This window comes from Notolepis coatsorum (assembly GCF_963971535.1).
Source record: "Notolepis coatsorum genome assembly, chromosome: 18".
Taxonomy (NCBI): domain Eukaryota; kingdom Metazoa; phylum Chordata; class Actinopteri; order Aulopiformes; family Paralepididae; genus Notolepis; species Notolepis coatsorum.
The window spans coordinates 49,093,787-49,120,028 of NC_140182.1; the positions used below are offsets into that span (position 1 = coordinate 49,093,787).

Genomic DNA, 26,242 nt, shown 5'->3' on the forward strand with positions numbered 1-26,242 from the left:
TGAAAGTGGGTAGTGATCCACATTCCTTTACAGCTTTGGGTAGGGCGTTCCACATTGATGTGGCATAATTGCGAAACGTGTTTAGTCCCTTATTTGAGCCGAATCTGGGTTTAACATGATTTGTGGAGCTCCCTCTGGTGTTGTGATCGTGGTATTCACTGACCTTTGGGAAGTATTTTGACATGTACATGGGTACCTTGGTCGTGTAGTGTATCTTGTAGACCAGGCCCATTGCAAGTTGTTGTACTCTGTCGTCTACTCTAAGCCATCCTAGGTTGTCAAAGTGGGCAGGGGTGAGGTGGGTTCTAGGAGTAAGGTCAAGCAGTAGTCTGACCAGTTTGTTTTGAGATGTTTGTAATTTTGTTTTTAGCGCCTTTGAGGTGCTTTGGTACCATGAGGTGCAAGCATAGTCGTAGTACCCCTGAATGAGTGCTCCTGCCAGAGTCTTCAGGGTGTTCTTGTTTACCAGAGAGGAGATCCGGTACAAGAATCGAGTTCGTTGGTTGACTTTTTTTATTACATTGGATGCCATTTTGTCACAGGAGAGATTAGCCTCTAGGATGGAACCCAGGTAGGTAATTTCATCTTTCCTTGTGACAATATTGTCACCCACTGTAACTGAGAAGCCGTCGGTCTTGCTGAGTTTGTTATTTGAACCGAAGAGAATGGACTCTGTTTTGCCCATGTGTAATGATAGTTTGTTATCAGCGAGCCATATGCAGATTCTGCCTAGTTCCGATGGCGGTGGCGGCCGTTGCAAGCGGCGTGCCGCTGCCGCAGCCACTGCCTGTTCCTGTCCCTGATGATCTAATAGGTCATCTCTGGCAGCGTCGCCCGGCGGTGAGAGGGGTGGACGTTGTCTACCCATTTTTCCCCTCAATGGGGGCCTATGTTCGTCGGGGCCAGGTGGTGTCCCACATCATTGGCCTCACCCCCGCCTACGTACAAGTTATGCGGGTGGCGGGTTTGGTCGAAGGTATGAGAGAGGGCGTGCCACGGCTTGATAGGCCGATGGCCGCGCTCCTCTGTCCGGAGGTGGTGTGGGAGCCGTTACGCAAGCCGGTTCCTCAAGGGAAATCGGCGAGGCGGTTGGCTTACTGGAGCGACCAGTCATTTATCGCCGGAACACAATCTCTGGCTGCCGTGTCTAACATCGCGCAGCTGGCAAGATTCATGTCCGGGATATTGACGGGCGGCATGGAGCTGAGTGTACAACATGACCAGCTCACCCAGTCGGCAGGAGCTATCCTGCATCTGACGCAGCCGCAGGCCATAGCCGCTGGGAAAGTGCGAGCCCTGGCAACTCTAACCCAGCGCCACCTTTGGCTGGAGCAGGCCCGTGTACCGGAGAAGAAGAGGATTCCTCTTCTGACGGCACCCCTCTCCGATGCTGGACTGTTCGGGAAGGCCCTGCAGTTGATGACCTCGACGTGCAGAGAAATGCAAGAGGAGCGCTCCGTGCTCCAACCTCATTTTCCCCCTCCCAACATCGCCGGTGGAGTCAGACGGCTACCACGTCGTCGAGCTTCCTCCGCCGTGGCTGCTGCTGCTACCACCGCCACTGCTGGCCCTTCGAAGAAGGCCAGGAGGAGAGAGGGCGCCGCCGCTGCAGCCGGCCCATCTGCGCCTGGAGGAGACGGTAGGGATCCCCGTGACCAGCCGCCGATTGTCTACCGTCCCTCCGGGGCTTCCCGGGGTGGCAAATCCCAAGCGGCTCGAGGCGGCAGGCGCCGCTAGGCCAGTGACTTTTTTCCCCTGTGGTCCCCTCTGTTTACCCCTCCCCGGCCCTCTCATATAATTTTGTTCGAAAATAAAAAGTCCCCTCTAAAGGGGGACTGTATTTTTTGTTAACAAACTGTGTGTTTCTTCACAAACATATGATGAGGTTGCAAAGTGTGAATCTTCACTTGTATGCATTGATAGGAGGGTTACGTTCGTGTTATGAGCTTAAGCAAGGTCTGCAGCCTACACTCGGTTATAGAAAGGTTTTCTACCTCGGCCTGAGACTCCACATGCAGGTAGAGGCTAGTTGTATGGTCTGTTGCTTACACAAGTAATGTTGAGCTACAACACTGTTGTGTTAGTTGCAGTAATGCTCGTATGAACACGTACCACGGCCCAGCCGTTTCGCTCTCTCTATCAGTGTTTTTCTGTGTACAACATAGGATGCAGGTGTAGGATTCACACACACACGCGACTTGGTTTTGTTATAAACCCTGTTCACAGTTATCTGTGGGTAGCGTGCATTGTATTAGCTTGCGCTGTTTCATTAGCATTCTACCAAAGGTATCATATGCTAAAGTTGTTATTGTGTGCAGGGGGAAGGGCTTGTGAGGGGGTGCCGAATAAACCCCTCCTTCCCTCTTCTGATTGGTCAGGGGGGTTTACTCATCTCCTGTTAGGCCAGTCGGGGCCAAGCCGTTAGGCGACTTGGCAGGGAGGGGGGGGGGGGGGAGGGTTGCCCTGACTCTGCTCCTATTAACAGGCGTTGAGTGTTGTGTTTCCCCCCGTCATAGCATACGTCACTACGCACGTTGCTATTTGACGATGGCTTCCGTGCAGGGGAGGAAACTAACTTTTTGGCTTACCAGCCAACTGGCGAGTATCTGATTTTTTTTACCAGACAAACTGATTTTTTACCAGCCAAAAAAAATCGCTAATTGTGATAATTACTTCTTTGTATGTCTTCGTCTAAATTGATTTTCAATCATAGTAATAATCACACCGTGTCTCTACTCTTTAAAATATTTATTAGCATAAAACATTAATAACAGTCTCTACTCTTCACAATATTAGCATAACACATATTAACATGAAAGAGGGATCTATTCTGGACTGGGTTGGGCTGAACTGGGCAGTGAAAGATGCTGGGTTGGGCAGTGAAAGAAAAAAACCGAAGTATGTTGTGAAGTGTATAGATAGATAGATGTGAAATGTATAGATGCCAGTACTGTCTATCTGTATGTCGTGTATGTCATATGTTATGATGAATTGAAAATGGGGGACCCTGATGTAAACAAGACGAAAGTCTTTCTCTGGTCTGCATCCCCTTAACAATTGTGTGTATTGAGCCGTACTCTATTGTACCCATTCTGCAATCTGTTAATAAAGTTTTCAATCAGTCAATCAAGTTAACTTTGAACCTCGGTTGTCAAGCCACGTCAATGTTGTGTATGCATCCGAGTGTTCACTGTGCCTTTAAGACGGCACGGTGGCCTGGCTGGCCCTTACGACAGTGCTGTCAAGTGTTGTGGTAACGTCAGTTGGGTTGGTCTGCTGTTGTGCACTGGTTGAGCTACCTTTCGTGACTGCGATGTGCAAGCCAGGGGCTTTTGAGCATGAAATAAAATGTCTAACCTTACGTCGTAGTCCGGTGCGCAATAGACTAACATACACCTCTGTAATTTAAATGTGTCCTTGCCTTGGACTCGAGAGTTGTACTAGGGTTGGATGCAGTTCCCCGTTGCTCAGTCTGTCTGTTTTCCATCTTCTGTGTTTAACGTTATCTGTTTGCGAGTGCTTCCTTGACTGATGGCCAGTACCACGGGACTTTTATTCAACATTCTATATTTCCGCGGGTTGGCCAGTACTGCAGGAACTTTTATTAAACATTATATATGTCCGCGGGTTGGCCAGTACTGCGGGAACTTTTATTAAACATTATATATGTCCGCGGGTTGGCCAGTACTGCGGGAACTTTTATTAAACATTATATATGTCCGCGGGTTGGCCAGTACTGCGGGAACTTTTATTAAACATTATATATGTCCGCGGGTTGGCCAGTACTGCGGGAACGTTTATTAAACATTATATATGTCCGCGGGTCTTGTGCAGTGCTCTCGTGGCACTGTCAACTCGCCAGACTGGCGAGTGGTCTTCATGAATCACTCGCCAAACGTAAAAAATACTCGCATTTGGCGAGTAAAGTGGCCTAATTTCCTCCCCTGCTTCCGTGAGTTGGATCTGTACGTACGATCTGTTGTTGTCAAAGTGTCGGGATAGAGCGTAGGACTTACGGGTCCACTACGCTCAGTTTTATGTGTAACTTGAGTCGGTTGGTCACATGACTCGAGGTTACCATGGCTTTTTCATTCTACGACTCACGTGGGAAGGCTCTCTGGGGAATTTTCAGTCTAAAATCCTCTGTGATAGGGGTGACTGGATGTAAAAATGTAAACAGTTTTTACCCTGAGTTGTGTCAAATGGGATTCATGTCTGTTGGTGCTTCCTTCTTTTTAAATAAAAGAGTGTGGAGTATAGGAGGCACCACACCCTTCTTGTCGTTTCCCCCAGGCGCCTTGGGGATTCAATGAAAGGTCTAAATAGCCTATTCATTGATGTGGTTGTGTCCCGATGCATGCATAGTGCTAGCTCGGGGTGTTCTGTTAAGAATCATGCGGGTAGCTAGTACGCCTTGGTTGCTTGTGGTTAAAACGGCGTTTTTATAAAGCAACTGGGATGGAGGTTTTGTCCTCTTCCGAGAACCTGTTACTGGTTCTCGACGGATTCTCGTTCATATCTGGGGGATGATAACGTAATGGATCTGAACATAGGTAGAGGGGTCTCACGCCCTTGGGGTGGGCCACCGAGCGCGGTTCACACCGGCCCGTCTGGGTGGCGCCCTCTTTTCATGTTTTAGATCAACACGCATATCTGCCCCTTCTCCTGGAGTAGGCATGTCGGCGTGTTTAGGGCACGGGACTGGTTCTGGTCACGCTGGTCCAGGTCAGTTAACCCGTTTGTCCGCCGGGGATGCAGATCTGCTGTTCTGGTACCCTGAGGGACTTGGGCTTTTTCCAGGGGGAAAAAGGCCGGGTCGGCCCGGGGCGTCACAAGGTTAGGCGTTATAGAGACCCTTGTTGGGTACTTTTTTGTACCTGGCACTATCATAAGGGGCTGGTTCTCTTCTCCGCACCTCTCTCACGCATGGCGGAGAGGGGGCTGTTGGGGTGGTCTTCTGGACCTCCTCTGGTAACCCTGTGTGCTTCCCGAGCCGCCGGGCCCGGTCCGAAGTAAAGTTTCGTTGATACCGTAGACCTGGGATAACCCCTTTTTTCTTGAGGGGTTATAGGAACAACCACCGCATATGGTAACGACAGGGTGGTTGATTCCCTGGTGTGTTGGAGCAGTGTCAACTCCCGGGTTGTCCGGTTGAGTGTGCCCCTGCACGTTCATGACGTCTGCCAATCATGTCAGCCTTCTCTGCCTTGACCCCTCTGGGTGGTTTTTTTTTGATGGAGGCTTCGTCATGGTGATCAACAACGCCAGCATCCGCCCCTTCCGCCGGGAGGGCTGTTTCAGCTGACTCCTTTGGCGCCTGTCTCGTCCGCAGTGCTCCAGGCTCAGGTTACAGCATGTTGCCTGGTTTCCCCGGTACGCTGCCTGCTTCCGTTGGTTAACCTTTTGAGTGTTTTTACGGCCATGCTGACTGCCTGTGTTGCAGGGTCAGTATGCCAGGCGGTGTGCTATTGGGGGGAAAGGGCCCGCTCTTGGAGGGGCCTTATCCGAATACGCTGGCGATGTGGGGGGCGGTGTCACTAGGTGACCACCTGGTGGGGTCTTGATGCCTGGCATCATTGACCTCTCCGGGCCCCCTTTTCCAGGGGATCCAGTCCCTTCAGTCTGGAGGCGAGTAGGTGACCACACACCTGCTTATGAAGGTAAGCGGAAGGGGGTGTGGTCAGATGGATGTTGGGATGTAAAGGTACATGGTGGAATTTTTTTATTCAGTGCTCGTGCACGAAGTGAAGTACAGTGCAGACAGGTGCTGAGCGCACCATAACTCATAGAACTGGGTTATATACATAACCCTCCGTTATCCACAGCGATCGTGCCTCCGACGTTGTTAGACATTGCACTTCAACGGGCGGGCGGGGTCAGTAGTCCAAACCATTCCTACAAGCGTGTGTTTTTCCGGAGTGTTTAGGACCCGCCCCCATGCCGCAGCTCGGTAGGGAAAAGAACCCAACCCGTTTCTAACGGGGTGCATTACTGGCCGAAGGCGTTAGAGGGCTGTATGATACCGTCTGCCAGCTCAGACACACTCAGAACAGTATGCACAAGGTGCCCTGCTGAATTATGAATGGCAATAGATAATAAAAGAAATACCATACTCAACGGTCGGGCCACAGAAACATAGTTCTACGTGAACGGCACTGGAAGTGTTAACACATCCAGCGCCAAAAACGCTGTCCAGAGTTATTGCCCGCCATGCGTTGACCGCCAACATCGCTGTACAGCGTTTTTGAGATCAATATTTAATTTTTTCGCCATGGCATTCATAATTCATCCACCCAACCCCTGGTGCTGCAGCGGGACCTAAATGGGACTGCAACGCCTCAATACCGCCGCCTGGTGGATGGTCGGGCGAGTTACCGGATAGTGTCATCGGTGCATCGAGGAAATTCCTCCGGCAGTCACATCTCGCTACGGGACTACAGACAAACACTGGTGTGCATATGGATCGATGCCATAACGCAATAATCGATATGATTTCGGCGTTTATTGCGCCATACAAACCGGAAATGGATCTAGGTGATCGGCGTCGAATAATTGGGATCTTTCTCCCCAGTCTCATTGGCGCACGGTAAGAGGGCAGTAACGTTATTTTCAACCCTATTGTTTATTCATTTCACTGCAAACAGTCTGATCAATATATCAACCCATAGTAAATAAAGCCATTACTGACGATCAAGGAATTATAAACGACCCCCCCCCCCTTTCCTCCACGCATGATGAAGCATAATGTATACCGATCATATACATTTGAATTTTTTAATATAGCGTGTATGGGAAAGAAACGCCAATCGATAATCTATATATGCTTCAAGGCCTATAACTACTGTTGTTGGAATTACAGCAGAAAAGATTAAAAACATACTTATATTCTCGAAGGTATTAACACAACAATGTATGAATGAAAAAATATAACGTTCCCACATCCTGAACGATAGTAATGTCAATATAGCAATACAATTTAAAGTTATAGCCCTGCAAAGAAGGTAAACATCTCCATAGGCGTTCAACGGTGGCAGAGAGTGGTATAAGATGGGCACAACCCCCGGCGCCCAATATGTTAAAGGTTCAAATTGAAAATTCCTACACCAGAATGCAGGAAATTAAGTCTTTGTAACTCAACAAAAAAAAGAGAGAGAGAGAAGTACAAATGCTTGCTGTGTGTGTGAGAGAGGGAGAGTTTGGATGAAATACTGTACAGTTGTTATTTTGTTCATAATGTTCTCATTTGCTGTGTGATAATAAAGAGAGAGAGAGAGAGTGTTTGAATTAAGTACATTTGCTGAAATACAGTTGTTCTTAATTATCTCACTTGCTATGTGAGAATGTTAGTTATTATGTTCTCAATGCCCCTTGCATTGTATGAGAATTGTGCTACCCCTTTGTACATTGTGGCTGTGTCTGACAAAAGTTAACAATAAATAATGTTATTAGGAATACATTTGCCTCCTGCGTGAACTGTGCATAGCTGAATAGACTGTATTTTAACGTCGTCATATGGTGGTACTTGGAGAGCCAGCTACGTTCTTAGGTGGTACTTGGTGTAAAAAGGTTGAGAACCACTGCTATAGCTAATGTCTATTTGTTATGTGTAATCTCTCCACTGCACACTATGTTAGTGCTTGTCATGTGCAGCACAGGAGATAAGATTATATTTAAAAAGATGATATACTATATATACACATGTAAATCAATATCCTCCTTGAGACTCAGCCCTTCCCTCACTATTGGATAAACTAAACAGATTTCTCAGCTGTGCCTGTGAGCGTTTCCATGGTTAGCTTAGTTAGCGTTAGCAGCTAACGTTCGTTAGTTTTTACCGCGACGTGGGCATACAGGAATGGATGAGGATACAAAGCATGTTAGACGTATTGGATCCGTTGCTCGCGGAGCAAGAGGAGTTGTCACAGAGCTGTCGGACGCAGGGCTGAATAGCTAGATGCCATAGCTTTTAAAATTGAAGGTCTGCACTGCTCTGTGTCTATTATGAAATGACAATTGCACGTCGACACTCCCACTACGCAAAGCTTGCTCTCTTTCAAACACACTGCTCCGGTCACTCAACTCATAGAATATGCAGTTACACACCAGGCTATTACTCACACACTGTGCTCCTAAATAATCTTTCCGGTTTGCACACACCTATTTTTAGCGGCAAATGCAAGGGAAATGGTCGCACTGTAGTTGCCCTGCCAAAGATGATGGATCATTCCATATGTCCTTGGATCTTTCACATTCATAGTGCTCTGTTGATATGTACTGGGAATGGACCGATATATCGGCAGCGGTATTGGCCGATGTAGCCTTTAAACATTTTTACAACCAACATTTGGCCAATCGTAACATTGTCATTTTTGTGACCTTTATACAGCTGGTGTTTGCCTTAGTGCACATGCCAAGTCAACAAAAGAACAAGGACTTAAGTTTTAAACGACATACAAATACAATTTCAGTTAATTACTCCTTTAATTTACATGGTTGTGTCCATTATTTGTTACAAGAACACTCATGATACCATTTCATTATCTTTTTTTTTTTTTTTTTTTTTTTTTTTTATTATTGCAAAACAAAAATTATTAAAAGTCAGTACTCAACACACAATGCATAATGAAACTAACAATCAAGGTGGCTAAAATGATATGCAAGTACAGTGAGAGAAAACGGTGCTTTTTCAATGTATGTGATGTATAGATTGGGGAGAGATGACCACAGCTAAAATGGTAGATCGAAATGTGCATGGAAGCAGGAGACGGTGATAGAACGGTGGTGGAACCAGTGGTTTCACAGGCACAGGCCGCGTCAGCGAGGGTTTTGTTATGAATTCCTTAGAAGAACATCTGATATTAGAGTGTACTGTCTCCCAGGACAGGATGGAGAGAGGTTCATCTTAATGAAACGTGAGTTTATTAGTGTTAAAGGTTATGCAGTTGTCATGACAACACGTCGCATGACAACCAGAAGGCGGGGCCGTCGTTGCGACGACGAACATCTATAAGTCGAACAGTGTTTCCGGGTGTTGAGCAGACCAGAATCTGACCAAGAGCGAGTAGGACTGAGATCACACAGAGGAGAGACTCTTCCTCCTCCACCACGGAGGGGGGGGGAAGGGAGAATGCCACATCATCATTACAGTAGCTTCGGCTAACACGAGGAGGGTTCGGCTAACGAACAGGCCTGAACACTATTGGACTGAACAGCAAAAGGACGATAATCTGAACACACCGAAAGATCATTAGAATAGACTCTTCAAGGACAATAACATCTGTTAACATCTGAGCTGAGGTTTCTGTTTAGAGAAATAAAACCACGCTTTTCCTTGTAAGGTATTTCACGTTGTCGAAGTGTCGAATTCTTACGGAGGTGGGGAAGTATTATGGTTTATGGATTGCACTAACGGGGGAGATAAGGATCTTATCTACCAGTATCGGAGACGTCAGGACCATTAAAAGTACACAACGCAGAGGAATTGGATGGAGAGCCAAACAGACGAAGACGTGATACTGGCCAGTTTGATCAGAATCTTACAGTGCTTTCACCGTCTCCTGCTTCCATGCACATTTCGATCTACCATTTTAGCTGTGGTCATCTCTCCCCAATCTATACATCACATACATTGAAAAAGCACAGTTTTCTCTCAATCCCCCCTATAAGTACAGAAAACAAACAAAAAAGTCTATAATAATATTTTACCATATACAGTATATATCCAACGAAATTACCAATTATACCAATGCCTTATACAGGATATACCCCTAATACCTATTTTCTAAAACCCTACACACATATGCTCCAGCTCGAACCCCCCCCTCCCGGACCCCTCCTTGGATAGTACCTCCATTATCCCTCACTCCTAACCAGACACTACCATTATAAGCTAGCTTTTATTCTCTCCACCACTTCTAACCACATTGACATTTTGGATTCGTTGAGACCCAGAATTCTTGCTGTAGATATTTCTTGATAAATCACATCGAGATATGTAAGAAACCAAACCTTCCGGCAAATTTTTTCTGGTTGAAACCAGCGTGATGCGATCAGTTTTTTAGCTACTGTGATACCCGATAAAACCAATCTCTTTAGCTGTGGATTTACTGCAAACTCAAAAACATCATTCAATAGTAATACAGAGGGGTGTACTGGTATATTCCAAGATACGAGTTTTGATAATTGATGGGTCACATCTTTCCAGAATGCCTTAACTGGTGGGCAGTCCCAATACATGTGCATAAATGTCCCTTCGTCTCCATTTGTACATTGGGAGCATTTTGAGTCTTGTTTAAGACCCATTCTGTTCAGTCTTATAGGAGTCAAGTATGTCCTGTGAATATAGTTAAGATTGATTTGTTGATGGTCCGGGTTCCTTGATGTAAGACGGACATTTGCCCATGCTTCTTGCCAATCAAAGTCACTTTCCAGGTCTGGTATATCCCTCCTCCAGACAGAGTCACCCAAAGAAACCCCCCCCGTTATCAACGCTGTTGCTTGGCACCTATCTCTGGTCACCATAGCGACCCCCTTTGACCCATATCTCTCTCCTCACAGGCACAGGCCTGAGCTGTCAGCCTGTGAAATGTGTCTGTCCAGACACCTTCGGTATAAAAGACTAAAAAGCACTTTGCCTGAATTAAAGGTGTTTAATTCTTTAGGTACTTATCCTGTTATCATAAACTAAAACCAGTCATATCTTTCACGGTGCATCCCTAGCTTTGACTGAATATTACATTTTATTCTGGAATCATCTAAAGTTTGGAAGTTGATATTTATTTTTTCAAACATTTAGGTAGACTGTAAAAGTACGTATATTTAAGCTAGCTATTTAATAAGCTAGTTTCAACATTTAAAATAAAAAAAAAGGTTAGCTTACAGTAACTAAGTGTACTATATTAAATCTAAACAATGACAATTAAGCTCCCTCTTTTGGTCTCCCAACTCCTTGAGTTACCTGGGGTGAGTGGATTTCTTCCTGGCGTTTGTTCAATCTGTGCATATAACCAAACGTCCACTTACCCAGTCCTGCTACTCCAGTTACGGGCTAAACATGCATTATCTTCCATTAGGTCAACAAACAACAATGTAGGCTAATCGCTTATTCAGTTTTCCTTTCCCCTCTGTTTTCTACTGACCATGGTCATTGGTCATCCACACAGTGATTCTATCTGTTCCCAGGTCAGCCATAGGTCCACCCAGCGCCAGTTGACGATCACTGTGAAGAAGGATCAGAGCGGCTGGTGGAACAGGCTCACCATGCAGGAACGCAAACCTGTCTTCTTGGCGCCTGACTTTGACCGCTGGCTGGACGAGTCGGACGCAGAGATGGAAATACGGGAAAAGGTAAGAATTAAACGGCACAGGTGCTATAGATAAAAACATTTTTGTAGAGTAATTATGGGAAGCACGGTGGCACAATGGTCGGCACAGTGGTTAGCACTGCTGCCTCACAGCAAGAAGGTCCTGGGTTCGAACCCCAGCAGAACCTTTCTGTGTGGAGTTTACATGTTCTCCCCAAACCTACCGAAGTCGGCCCATGTCACCCCACTTCTTAGGGACCTGCACTGGCTCCCCATTGCTGCACGAATCCGCTTCAAGGCCCTCGACCTAGCATACCGTGCGGCAAAGGGAACCGCTCCCGCCTACCTCCGGTCAATGGTCTCTAACTACACACCCTCAAGACCCCTACGCTCTGCATCTTCTGGCCGCCTCAGACCTACTCCTATCCAAGCTCCGGGAGGGTCATCAAAGAGAAGTCGCCTATTCTCAGTCCTTGCCCCACAATGGTGGAATGAACTACCCACCCCAGTTAGGACAGCCGAATCACGTCCAATCTTTCGCCGTCGACTAAAGACGCACTTCTTCAACCATTATCTGAATTAAAAAAATAAAATAAAAAATAAATATCTAAACCTAACTAACCATACTGTCATGCACTTGTCCTAATAAACTAACCTACACTGTAGCACTCAACACTTTGATGAACATTGTTGCTCAGCTGATAGAGTTGTGCCCTTCCTGATGACTTGTCGTACAGAACTTGTAAGTCGCTTTGGATAAAAGCGTCAGCTAAATGACTAAATGTAAATGTTCGCGTGGGTTCCCTCTGGGTACTCCAGTTTCCTCCCACACCATAAAGACATGCATGGTAGGCAGGGACTACAGGTGGAAACTAGCTAATTAGCTAAAATCTGGCACATTTACATTGATGTGGAAACGGAAGATGTTCATTAATGTGCACTGTCCCTGGGTAAAAAAAGAAAAACATCCACAGGGCTTTTAGAAAGGTGTGGAATAAAAGTATTGCGTTCCCCCCCCAAAAATGATCGATAAATGAATTTATCATTTAAAAAGATTGTAACAAAGGTAGCAGACAGGGGTAGGTGGAAGGTGCAATATTTAAGCATTACATCACGCGCAGGAGTGGTTTGTGAACAATAAACCATGCCTAGGGGTGGTCGTTAGACCCCCCTAGGCATGGTTTATTGTTCACAAATCACGACTGCAAGTGGTGTAATGCTTTTATACAACTGCCATATTCATCCAACCTTATTGCTATACAATAAACACACATTAATCGAAGATTTATTGAAAAAACCATCCGCCAGAAAAAGTTGTTCCCACAACTACAAAAAAGACAAGTTGCCTCCATGTGGAAGCAGCTTGAAGTGCATCCAACCAACTAACACATCCAACTGTGTATTATTGGAATGATTGAGAGAAGTTGCCTCCATGTGGAAGCAGCTTGAAGTGCATCCAACCAACTAACACATCCAACTGTGTGTTATTGGCAAACTAACACATCCAACTGCCTTTCAACTAAGGCATCCAACCAACTAACACATCCAACTGCCTTTCAACTAAGACATGGAACCAACTAACACATCCAACTGCCTTTCAACTAAGACATCCAACCAACTAACACATCCAACTTTTCTTTAGTTTTTAATTATGAAGTTAGTGGTTATTGGAATGATTGATTGATTGATTGATTGATTGATTGAAAATTGTATTACCAGGGGAGCTCCAGTAGCTCACCACGTACCGCGAGTGCTATTTCAGCGCCGTGGACAACCGCGCTCGCGCGGATCTGGGGCTGAGCGCGTTCGAATCCCGGACGGCAGCCGTGCCTTTCCCAGAGTGTCTTTCCCCCCCCATCTGAACCCTTTCAGCCTGCTTCTGTCGGTCGAACTTGACCAAGTATGAATGCGAAGAAAAAGCGATAAACGCTAAAAGAACCAGGTGACTGGTCAAAGTTTAAAAAAAAAAAGAAAATTGTATTACCAGATGCAGAATGGGTACAATACAGTACAGCTCAATACACACAATTGTTAAGGGGATGCAGACCTACTTTCTATAGAACTTCATTCTTAGATGCTTCCTATAAGAAAAAAAAAGTTTTCTTCGCCCTATTTTTTTATTTATTTTTTTTAGCCTAAACTTAACCAGTTGGAAACCAGGGGTACAGTAATAAAATTAGCAATCAACCAATCAATCAATTCAATAGACCATGCTCACTTAAAACAGCGCTGCTTCTCTCTCAGTCTGACTCCCCCGCTGTTGTGTGTGTGTGTGTGTGTGTGTGTGTGTGTGTGTGCGTGTGTGTGTGTGTGTGTGTGTGTTTGTGGGTACGCCAGCGTCGGACAGTGTGAGAGTGAACGCTGCAGTCAGTGGGAAGGAAGTAGAAATTTAAAATAAAATTGCAAATAATCAATCAATCCGCGATTTTTCTTTTGTTCTAAAATGACTCATGACCCATCAATTACATCATCCAACATTGTTTAAAGGACTAAGACATTCGCCTTGACAGAATCGCTTCATATTTAGTTGTTATGATGCTATCAACATATCCATTTGTAAAAGATTATGGTCCGCCATCTTGATTTCTCCCGGAGTGAGCCGGCGGAGTGATATGTGATTCGGTTGTGGGCGGGTCCTGGGCCCAGGACCGTGGATTGTTCCCAATAAAACGTGTAAATGGACTGTTTCAGCCAATCAGAATCGAGAAATTTGCATGCCGTTGTATAAGGTTGTACAAGTAATCAAACAGTCAAATCGCTTTAGCTCCCAGCTGGACAATGGCCAGGGACATTTATTTAAGCAAACAGAAAATTAAGAAAACCACAAAATCATACCGGCTCCCACTGGAGCACCTAACTGCCTTCACTGTAGTCCAGTCCCTAACTAGGCCGGGCCGCTGTCCGGCTTACCGGTTGTCAACTCACGGTTGCAGATGTCTCCCCCACAGCTCTCTCACTCTTCATTCCAAGACACACTCTGAGGCTCTTTGTCTGTTCTCTCTGAGAGGCATGCTGATTGCTGATTGAGAGACAGCTGTGTGTGTGGGTCAGCATGTGTGAAGCTGTCTGTCCTCCTCTCTCCACTGGGAGGAGCCAACAGGCAGGAACATAGCAGCCATCAATCACTATTCCCCTCAGCCATGTGATTTTTTAACGTAGCCTCTGGCAGCGAAGAAGAAAAAGTCGCTCTTCGATTGGCTAACCCTAACTCTAAGCATAACCACGTCGAAAGAATGCCTAAGCATAACCACTTCGAAAGAGGGCCTAATCATAACCACTTCGAAAGAATGCCTAAGCATAACCACTTAGAAAGAATGCCGGGGGTCGGCCGGAACCAAAAACAATGGCTAATATAATGATAGTGAAAAATGCAGCACCGAGGCGAGTGCATAAGCAACACATGAACAGCAGATCAGTAGGATGGGCATTTGATTTTCATGCAGCACCGCAGCGAGTGCATAAGTAACACATGAACAGCAGAACAGAATGCATGAAAACACGACTCACCATAACTGCCTTGGGCTTGTTTCAGTCCTCCAAAATCCCTGCTAATGTTTGAAACATGTCAAATGTTCACTCGCCGCCCTCCAATTCCAGATTGGCGTTGAATCATGCAGCTACTTTATCTGCCAACTTGAACACAGTTTTCATCATTGCCTTGTTTGCTATCTTGTCACCACATATTATGCAGAGAGGACGTCGGCACGGAAGAGTCACCTGTTGCGATAAACCCGTATTTTAAGTATGACTCCTGTTTATTAAAAGAAGCTTTATGTGTCTTGGAGGTCGTAGGCTCCTCTTCTGGCTCCTCAGTTGGTATTTCCCCTTTGCAAAGAAGCTATCCAAAGACGTTTGTTTTGTTTTTAACAAATTTTTGCTGGTAAAAGACTACACGCGGCCCGGTACCCGAACGCGGACGTGAAAGTGCGTTAGGGAAAATATACACAAAAAATACACTGTATTTTCCATTGGTTCTCCCAGTCCACGTAACCATTTCTAGCATTTCAATTGGCTATAGTGACAGACATAGATATGAATAGATAGATACAGCTTCTCAAGGACACTGGCGTCACAAGTGAATATTTCCCGTGCGTAAAATAAATATCATATTCTCAAAATAAACTGACGGGCCGGAAATTATTGCTGGCGGGCCAATTTCGGCCCGTGGGCCGCCTATTGCCGACCCCTACCACTTCGAAAGAATGCCTAAGCATAACCACTTCGAAGCAGAGAATATATGTACAAAGCGGAAGAGACCCTTCGGAGCTAAACCAATCAGAGAGGGTCTTTTCTTCTTGCTTGTACGCGGCCTAGCCAATCAAAGAGCGTCGTCGGAAACAGAGGCTACGGAAAAAAAGGGCCCCTCAGCCCCTTACAAGATGTTGTTAGAAACAAAATGTCTTCTCCCTACTTCCCATTTCCCCTCGTGGAAGGCAACTCATTGGATGACATGCTATCATTTAAACAACTGTTTCAATTGACATTTTCAATAAATAGATTTATTTATAAAAAATATATATATATATAATAATAATAATAATAATAATAATAATAAAAGACTGTGTATAACTAGATTCAAAACCTGAATAGATTCTTATGAGGATTTTCTTTTGTTCTGGAAGGAGGAGAAAAGGAACAGACTGAAGGCTTCAAGGAATAAAGAGGAGTGTAAGTATTACCAGCGGTGGTGATGCTGATTTTTTCATCTTGTGTTCTATTCAGACTTACAGAGCTTATATTTTCTTTAAATTTTCTTTATTTTTACTATGTTGATGTAACTGCCTTACTGCACTGACATGTGGTAAATAATGTAATGTTCTTTTTTTAATGTCTGTTCCTCCAATATATTTATGAGAAACAATTTAAAAGTAGTGACACTTTTCATAGAACAAACTTTATGAAACAAATTATACATGTTAGTGCACTGCAGTAAGATAATAACACTGAGCGGTTTCTCTTTTGTAAAAAAAGAAATAAAAAAAAATTAAAGCCAGGTTGTGACACTGAGCGACAGTGGCTCAGGAGGTAGAGCGGTCGTCTGGTAGTCGGAAGGTTCCTGGTTCGATTCCTGCTCCTCCCGGGGAGAGTGTCAATGTGTCCTTGAGCAAGACACTTAACCCCTAATTGCTCCCGATGAGCAGGTTGGCACCTTCCATGGTTGCCTCCGCCGTCGGTGTGTGAGTGAATGGGTGAATGTGAGGAACAAAATTGTAAAGCGCTTTGGATAAAAGTGCTATATAAATGCACCATTTACCATTTTTGTGAAAGGTGTCTGCCTCAACCAGGGTTCAGCCAGGTTTGGCCAGGTTCTAAAGACAATGGAGATGCTCACTGTGTGCCAGACAGGCCACAGAACTGCTAAACCCTGGCTAGTGGCAATATCTGAAATAAAAAATAAGTTCTTCTTACTGTCATGCATTCTTCCTAATATACTAACATATACTCAACACTGTAGCACTCAAGTATGAACACTTTGATGAACAATAACATTCTCAGCTGATAGAGTTGTACCCTTCCTGCTGACTTGTCGTACAAAACTTGTAAGTCGATTTGGTTAAAAGCGTCAGCTAAATGACTAAATGTAAACGTAGTGGAGACGAGGCATAGTGTCCTCTGCTCATTAATTTAGTGCATCAGCTTCTTCAAAGTTCTTATTGTCTTTTTGTCTCCTCCCAGCGTTTGTCAGTCTGAAGATGGGGTTTCTCTTCACGTATAACCTGGTACAGTTCCTCGGCTTCGCCTGGATCTTCTTCAACATGACCGTGCGGCTTCTTATTCTAGGCCAAGGTGAGGACGTCGGATGACGCGGTGCCGAGTGTGTTTTTCCCCTTCATTTATTTTTACTTTCAAAAATCTTTTCAAGAGAGAGCCTTTTACATATCACACTTCTTTATTTATTTTTTCAGATTCTCTCTACGACACATTTCACACTATTTCGGACGTCATGTTCTTCTGCCAGATATTGGCAGCAGTAGAGGTCCTCAACGCTGCTTTTGGTGTTGTCCGGACTGGTGTCGTCCCAGCTCTTATACAGGTATCGGATGCTCGCTCACTACAGATTGACACACTTATATTGCATTTTACATTGCACTTTACGTTGCATGTTACATCACACTTTCCATTGCTTTCTAGTCATCTCTTAGTGATGCTAATAACCTCTTGGTATTATTATGGCTTGTGTTATTTTGTTTTCCAAGGTGATTGGAAGAAATTTCATTCTCTTCATCATCTTTGGCAGCTTGGAGGAGATGCATCACAAGCCGGTTGTGTTCTTTGTGTTCTATCTGTGGAGTGCCATTGAGATCTTTAGGTGAGTACTCTCTGGACCTCTCTATGGTATTGCTGTCATGGTGAACTCTGATATGTTGGATGACTCACTATGATCTTTAGGGATGCACTGGTGCCACTTTTCGTCATCGTATTCAGGAGATGATCTATGATTGTGGTTTACTGCATATAGGAAGAATGGAAATGATATCTTGAGATGCTTTTAGAATAGTCTGCTTACGTGTACCTAGAAGAATAAGACCGCTGAACCATTTTAAGGGTTCTTTCCCGTAATGAAACACCATGCTTACATGGGAAAAATAATGGGTTGAAACTCTGTTCAAGGTTTTGCTTCCAATTAGTGAGACAATGAGTTATCCCTACCTTGCTTATCGTGCCAGGTGTCAGGCTCTTTTGGACAGAACTGCTCTACTCAAAGCCAACTAAAAGATGAGAATAATTTGTCTGAGAATGTTTCTGCAGAGACGTAAATCTGTGTGGAGACCAGCTGTATGATAGTTGGCTAACCTTGCACGGCAGCTGGATTAGCAAGAACAGACCCATCTGACGGGTCAGGTTAATAGTTGGCCCCGCAGGAAGCTGAGATAATATCAGATGCCCATATTTAGACATGTGTTGCTGAGTAAACACAAAACTGCCAATCAGGAGATGTGTTATAAGGGGCAGAGACTGACTATATAAGGTCTATGTAATAATACTTTTTTTGTTCTATCCCTTGACTTTGTACTTGGGTCGATCCATGTTTGTGAACATTATTAAAGCTTGTCAAAGGAGATTTAATGAGTGTCTTTTTTGCAGTTTAGGTTTTATTACATTAGACGCAATATTCAACTGCCAATACTGATTCTCAGTGCTACATATATATATTTTTTTATAAATGTGTTTATTGAAAAATAATGTACGTACATACTTTATTAAAAAAATGAAAAGAACATTAAACATATACACCCACAACACTCCCACCCTCCCTCATCCTACCACCCCCCTACTGCCCCAGTTCAACCACCCTCCCCCATCCTACCACCCTCCCCCATTCTACCACCCCCTACTGACCCAGTTCAACCACCCTCCCCCATCCTACCACCCCCTACTGCCACAGTTCAACCACCCTCCCCCATCCTACCACCCCTCTACTGCCACAGTTCAACCACCGGTGACACCGGACATTTTACAAAATTACGCTCAATATCTGTAGAGCGTTTACTTTGATATTTAACGTTATGTGGCTACTGTACATTGATCCACTGTGTCTGTCCATCTACATCTGTTTTGAATTCATTTTCAATGACGAGTATCCATTTGTTGGACAGACGACATCAGTTGGGTTGACGTTTATTTTCATCACTATATCTGTTCATTGACGGATGGATCAATGTAGCGTATTGATCACATACTGCGCAAACATACGGTTGCTGGTCTGGGCTGGTCCTCTGAGCTCCTATCCAGTCCAGCTTTTGCTGCTGCAGGTTTAATCCCGATATTTCCGCTATCGTTGTGTAACGTGTCAGACTCGTCTCTAGAGCTTCTTTCTCTCCTTCACGTGAAGTTTAAACTACTCTGTAAGTGAAAGTTAAACCTAGAATAGCTGCTGTCTATGCAGACATGTTGTCTGACTTACACGCTTGATAACACTCTTAGTATTTCACAGATTTTAATTTTAATGTGGGCATGTGAAAATGAACTAAATGGGTTTTATTTCTCTATTTCTTTTTTTTATAAACCTTACACCGGTGGGTAATGTACTTGGTGGATGCCTGAACACTTAGTAACACCAGTATTGTAAACGTGTCAACAATGAAACTGTTGTGCTTAAAGAGAGCGGTTCTTACATGACCATCTTATTGTTTCTCATAGGTATCCATTTTACATGCTGGGCTGTTTTAACACTGAGTGGAAAACCCTAACTTGGCTGAGGTACACGATCTGGATACCGCTGTACCCATTAGGTGTTTTAGCTGAAGGTGAGCTGGGCTTGTAAAGATCTAGCCTACTATCAGTACCACAGGCTGGTTATATGTTCTCACACTCTCTCTCTCTCTCTCTCTCTCTCTCTCACACACACATGCACACACACACACACACACACACACACACACACACACACACACGAGAACCAATCCATTCATTCACTTTCACAAGTTGAGTCTTCGGGTTTTATTATACTGAGCTCTTTGCTTGAGTCCTGTGTACGATTTTCCAATATAAAATACTGACTAAAATAATGTTAGGCGCTGGTGACATAATCACAGCTTCTAGTGACGTGTGATCCACAAACAAATCACTCAAATGAACGACTCTTTTAAGTTAAACGAGTTGATTCAATTCGCCAATGTGAACTAATTGAACTGCAACTAATGACTCGTTCAGTGACCGCACATCATTCTTTACTGACCCTATCCAGGAAATGGGAGGTCAGCTGAGGAGGAGTGGAGAGTGTGAGTTGTTGTGACGGAGGAGGTCAGAGAGATTAGGGGGGTGCGAGGCATCACAAGGCCTTGTGTGAGGAGGAGGAGGAGGAGGAGGAGGAGGAGGAGGAGGAGGATATTGAAAACAATGATCTGTTGAACTGGTAACCAGTGGAGCTGAGTGATGACAGTGTGATGTTGAACTGGTAACCAGTGGAGCTGAGTGATGACAGTGTGATGTGGGACGCTACTTGGATCATCTGAGGTGTCATAATTATGCTTTGTTCTTTATTATGTGTAGTTTGGCAGGGGGACCGGGCACTGAGACCTATTCATAAAACTCACTAATATCCTATGACTTTACCAGAGAATTTATGAAACTTCCCTCCGGAATACACCATTCCTTCATATTCTGCAAATTCCATGGCTCGTGGTGAGTGCTAACCTTTCCTTCTTTCAGTAGCAGATACTTTGAATATTGATAGAAGTCCTCATCTCTCCCATCTCACGCAGCCGTCGCAGTGATCCAGTCCATTCCCATCTTCAACAAGACTAAACTTCTTAGCATTCCTCTGCCTGAAGCCATCGGCTCGTCCTTCAGCTTCTCCCACATCCTGCATGTCTACCTGGTTCTCATGTTTCTAGGTGAGTCAACAAACACTCCCTCTGGATCACTCACCACCTCAAGATTCACATTCACATTCAGATTATTTTATTGTCACAGCTTTTTAAATGTACATACATTCAGAAAAACATGAGATGCTTGTTCTTCCCGGCTCCTCAACTGTAGTAGATTTGTAAACATAATACACAAGGTATATTCTATCTATACGAACTATAACTATAAGCTATAACTATAAACTATAAACGAAATAAGCTATAAATAAACTTAAACTATAAACTAAACTATAAAACTAAACATAATACACAACGTATATTCTATCTATACAAACTACTATACTAACTGTATCTATAAACTATAGACTATAAACTAAAACTATAAACTAAACATAATACACAACGTATATTCTATCTATACAAACGTATACAATACAAGCAGTGATGTACCTGAACGCGTTCAATGAACGATCGTTCGTGAACGCGTTCGTATTTTGGGCGAACGTGAACTGAACGTACTGTATTTCCGCTAGATGAACGTAATTGAGAACACGTTCATTCTCAGCACTGTATAACGGCGTTCAAAAGTGCGTTCATTCTCAGCACTGTATTATAACGGCGTTCAAAAGTGCGCCAGATTTAATTTGCCTTTCAGCCGAAAACCCAGTTAAAACACACCGTAAACAGGCTTCAAAATTATGCGGAAAACCACCCAATCTGGCAACCGCTCTGGGCGGGGCTTCAGGGAGTCGGTAGTATAGCAGCAGAGTCGGTAGTATAGCAGCAGCACTCGCTCAGAGTCAGACTCTACGCCAGTGGTGCCCAACCAGTCGATCGCGATCGACAGGTAGATCGCGGGCTGATTTCAAGTAGATCTTGATTAATAAAATTCGATTATTTAAAAAAAAAAAAAAAAAATTGCTAAATCAACTCTTCCTCTCCTTGTTAACTACAACAAGCAATGCTGTTTGTTATTTAAGATGAGGTCGGACTCGGCACTGACAGATTTGTGTTCATTATGCTGCTTTTATAAAGCCTCAAATGACGGCTTACAATATACAATTTTGGCTGGTAGCTCTCGGGCTAGGTGGTAAATAAAAAAGTAGATCTTGGTTCAAAAAAGGTTGGGCACCCCTGCTCTACGCCATCGGCGTATGAGCATTTAAAAGAGTTTTAGTTAAAGTCAGTAAATGTTTTGCACTTTGAATATTGAACTTTGAGGTACAACCTTAGTTTCATACCTCAGCCTGGTTCCTACCTCGTGTTGTGTTAGTACAGAGTTATGTCGGCACATGTTTATATGTTATATGTTTGCACAATGACTACTTTAAGTATATTTAGATTATTATACTTAATAAAGACCATTCAAGCAGCACGTTTTTCCTCATGTTTTTGAAAATATACTGTAGAGATGAACGCTGCAGCTGCTACTAGTGTGGACTGAATGGGCGCGGCAGCAAAGCGTTATGGAAATGCCAGTTTTCTGTGGTTCTATATGGGTTGTGGCAATAAATTTGACAAATAATAGCTCGCAGCAACGTATTGAAAAAAGAACTATAAACTATAAATTAGTTCATTTTTGAAACCATGAACTTTCATGTTCATTTTAAAATTTGTGAACTGTGAACTGAACTAGTTCATGTAGAAAGTGAACTTTCCCAACACTGAATACAAGGTGTTGCATAAGTAGCAGTGTGTAATAAGTGTGCTTGTGTGGTGTGTAAGTCACTAAGGTGCTTTTGTGTGTCTGCTTGATGATTTAGAGTCTGTCCATCAGTAGTCTGTTTGCCCGATGGAAGTAGCTCAATAAATGCTTGTTCTAAATGAGGATGTTTCTTGCAGGACTTTACATCAACTTCCGCCATCTTTACAAGCAGAGGAAGAGGCGTTTCCGTACCAAGAAGAGAAAAGCTAACTGAGACTTTGCACCAATGGAACTCCAATGGACACCTTTGCTGCCTGCTTACTAATCTCTCTCAGAACAAGTCAACCATCCTCGTCGTCCCCCAACATTCAGCTCAAAGTAGTTCTTTGTTTTCTGTCGTGAATAAGTCATTTGCTTTCCCACATCCTGTCTGCTGTATCAGAAATTAGCCGACATTGGCCTGAATATCCTACTTGGAACCATATGAGATTTGGCATCATTGCACTGATGGTAAGAAGGCGTCTCAATTGCTGAGGATGTGTTAATTCCTGAAACAGATCTACTGTTCATCAACCCTTCCTCATACTGTAGAGCTGTAGACTGTAATATACTATAGAATACATTTTTGTTAGTATCTGATAGCTTCTTACGTTGATTGACTGTTATACTGTATTAAAGAGCGACATCGGCTGAACGGACAACCAGGATAGAAAACCTGGGGTTTTACTTCAGTCAGTGTATCATTCATTGAGAACAAAATTAATGTCTAATTCTAGCATCACACATTATCATGTATACATTCTGTGATCTTTTCAATATGTCATTATCTACTTTTGAAATACCTGCTATCTGGAAGTGGTCTCGTATCACTCCTTTGCATAAAGGGGGTGATTTTCTAGAACCCAATAATTACCGGTCAATCTCAATTATCTGCTCTACTGTAAAAATATTTGAAAAGTTAATTTACAACCAATTATCACATTATCTAGATGAACACAATATATTATCACCCAGTCAATCTGGCTTTCGCTTAAAACATTCCACAACTACAGCACTATTGAAACGTACTAATGATATTTCCTCTGCCTCTAACAGTAATAACTTAACTGGAGCTATTTTTATTGATTTGAGCAAGGCCTTCGATCTCGTTGACCACTACCTCCTTTTAGATAAATTATATTCTGTTGGTCTGTCAAGGAATGCTTTATTATTGTTTAATTCCTATCTTCACAATAGAAAGCAATGCGTAGTAATTCAAGGAAGCAAATCTGATCTATTAGTCCAACAAAGAGGTGTGCCGCAGGGCTCAACTCTTGGTCCACTTCTTTTTTAAAGATTTTTATTAACAACCTCCCTTCAACTATCTCTGAATGTTGTGTTCAGCTTTATGCTGATGACACAGTAATATACACCTCCAAATCCACCCTATTACACATTGAATTAGCTCTGCAATCCCATTTTAATTCCTTACAACATTGGCTAGCTGCTAATAAATTACTCAATATAAGCCAATCATATACAATGATCTTTGGTACTCGCCAGTACATCAAATCAAAAGCTAAATCTCATTAATGTGCTATTCATAGCTTTGCAAAGAGTTGAACACACTAAATACTTGGGTGTTTGGTTGGACTCCGAATTATCATTTAAGTGTCACATAAGATAATATTGTGAGGAAAATGTATCTTAGTGTGGGTAATCTCTACCGTTCCAGAAACTGTCTTACTTTTTCTGTTAGAAAGAAGCTTACTGTATACTTCAACTAATTTTACCAATAATGGATTATGCAGATGTTGTTTATCAGGTTGCATCCATAACTAATCTCATTCCTCTCAATACAGTTTACAACAAACTATGCAGATTTGTCCTTGGATGCCCTTTTTATTGTCTAATGTACGAAACTCAGAATTTGCTCTCTCCCACTGTAAGAAGACAGCACTACTGGTTACAATTTATTAAATGTATTCATTTTAATTATCCGCAATATCTAAAACAATACTTGGCTCCATATTCTTCCAATTATTATTTAAGGTATTCTAGCCAACTCTATTTTACTGTACCTACACTTTCAACACTCTCAAAAGCAACAGCCAAGAAAGCCTTTTTGTTCAAAGCTCCTTCTGATAGGTTATTCCAATCTGCAAATACTCGTTCCATTTCATCTTTTAATTTATAAAAAAAAAATGCGCTGTCTTCTTATTATGAGAATGTACATGTTTATAGTTGATCATTCCTAAATAATGACTAACGATTAACTAATGAATAACCTTTTTTTCAATTTAACAGTTTAATTTAACAGCCACTCTAAATATACTGCATATATCATGACTTTTATGACATTCATGACTGATCTTTCCGAATTAATGATCCATTCCTATCCTGCTTGACTTGTGTTTTGTTGTTTTTTGTTTGTCCTTTGTATTTTGTCATCTCGTCTGTTGGTTTACTTGTTTTGTATATTTGTTATTGCCTGGTTGATTTTGTTGTAGATTCTGTTTCGTTGTCTAATGTTTTTTTTTGAAAATGTGCATACATTGTATTGTCTAGGATCCCCTCGAAAACGAGATGCTACATTTCAAGGGGTTATTCCTAATAAAGAATTTCAATCATCATTCATTCTTTTCAAATTCAATCGAGAATCCAAAATCGGGAAAATGAGAAAAACTATTTATCTTGTTATTCGTTTATGAATCTGACACAAAAAAATGCTAATATCGGGTTTGTTTTTTGTACTTTCGATTTTATGCTCAAGTAAAAAATAGGAAATGAAAAAGCGAGCCATGGGCCGAACCTGATTGATATAAAAAAAATTCTGATTTGTGACACGGAAGTTATTGACATCTTTGTATAATAGTGGACCACATGAACAACACGTCAACTTCAGTTGAGTAAAATAAAGCGAGGCACATGACACGTTCACTCATCACATAGGTGTCATGCATTTCTACGCTCACTCAGCATCATCAGACTCTGGAGTCACTTTGCATCAGTTGCTTGCATTGGATATCAGTTCAGCATGTTTCCAGGTCAGGCCTCAACTAGGTTTGCCTAGTCTTGTTTGAAACTGGACCTCACTGTATAAAATTACCTATTGTGACCTCTAGGCAAAACTGGAGGCCAAGGTCATCACAACGATGTACGGCTTGCTTAGGTACATTGACAATACTCATTGAACCCCCCCCCCCCCCCCCCAAAGTGCTTAGGTACATTGACAATACTCCTCATACACCCCCCCCCCCCCAAGGTGAATGCAGAAAGGCAGATGCTAGGTGGAGACGTTTACGATAAGTGACTGTCATGAGAGCAGTGTAGCTACAGAGTCAGAGGGCTCCCCCACAGGAACACAACTACGATGCCTCAACGATGTCACAGTTAGAGGGCTCCCCCACAGGAACACAACTACGATGCCTCAACGATGTCAGTCAGAGGGCTCCCCCACAGGAACACAACTACGATGCCTCAACGATGTCACAGTCAGAGGGCTCCCCCACAGGAACACAATAATTGAACAAAGATTTCAACAAAGACCAAAAAAATAAAAGGAATTATACAGATATAATTAGTTATGTCCTGCTAGCTATATAGTAAAGGTCCTAACTTGATAGAGAATATGGTTCCAGCTATCTATTGTTTGATAGCTTGCACCATTTAATCTAGCTGTAGAAAGCTCCATTGTTACAACATCAGCTAATAACCGTTTCCAGTGATTAAAGGGCAGAGAGTGTAGAGCTTGCCATCGCAGCGCCAATTTTTTTTTTGCAGCAGTACTTCCTGCCAGCCAAAATCGTCTCTGAACAATACTTAAAGCTAAAGAATCATCATTAAGGAGAAGTAATTTGGGACAACAGGGAATATGTTTTTGTAATACTTTAGATAGATAATTAGTTATCTGTTCCCAGAAACTTTTGACTGTGGGGCATTCCCACATCATATGTGTAAAAGTACCAGTAGTATTTAGAGAACAAAGTGTACAGTTTGGTGAA

The 26,242-nt window shown here is 43.2% G+C and overlaps 1 protein-coding gene across 1 annotated transcript in view; it reads left to right on the forward strand.

The window, feature by feature from the left end:
* The window catches only part of hacd3 (3-hydroxyacyl-CoA dehydratase 3), a 39,016-nt gene extending 14,145 nt beyond the window's left edge, over nucleotides 1-24,871 (forward strand). The window contains exons 4-11 of the mRNA XM_084334645.1: nucleotides 11,182-11,346; nucleotides 15,926-15,971; nucleotides 16,980-17,090; nucleotides 17,210-17,337; nucleotides 17,501-17,613; nucleotides 19,446-19,552; nucleotides 20,510-20,641; nucleotides 22,457-24,871. Of these exons, the coding sequence (XP_084190771.1) occupies nucleotides 11,182-11,346; nucleotides 15,926-15,971; nucleotides 16,980-17,090; nucleotides 17,210-17,337; nucleotides 17,501-17,613; nucleotides 19,446-19,552; nucleotides 20,510-20,641; nucleotides 22,457-22,533 (879 nt within the window). The 3' untranslated portion in view covers nucleotides 22,534-24,871. The remainder of the gene's footprint in view (nucleotides 1-11,181; nucleotides 11,347-15,925; nucleotides 15,972-16,979; nucleotides 17,091-17,209; nucleotides 17,338-17,500; nucleotides 17,614-19,445; nucleotides 19,553-20,509; nucleotides 20,642-22,456) is intronic.
* The last annotated feature ends 1,371 nt before the right edge of the window (nucleotides 24,872-26,242 follow it).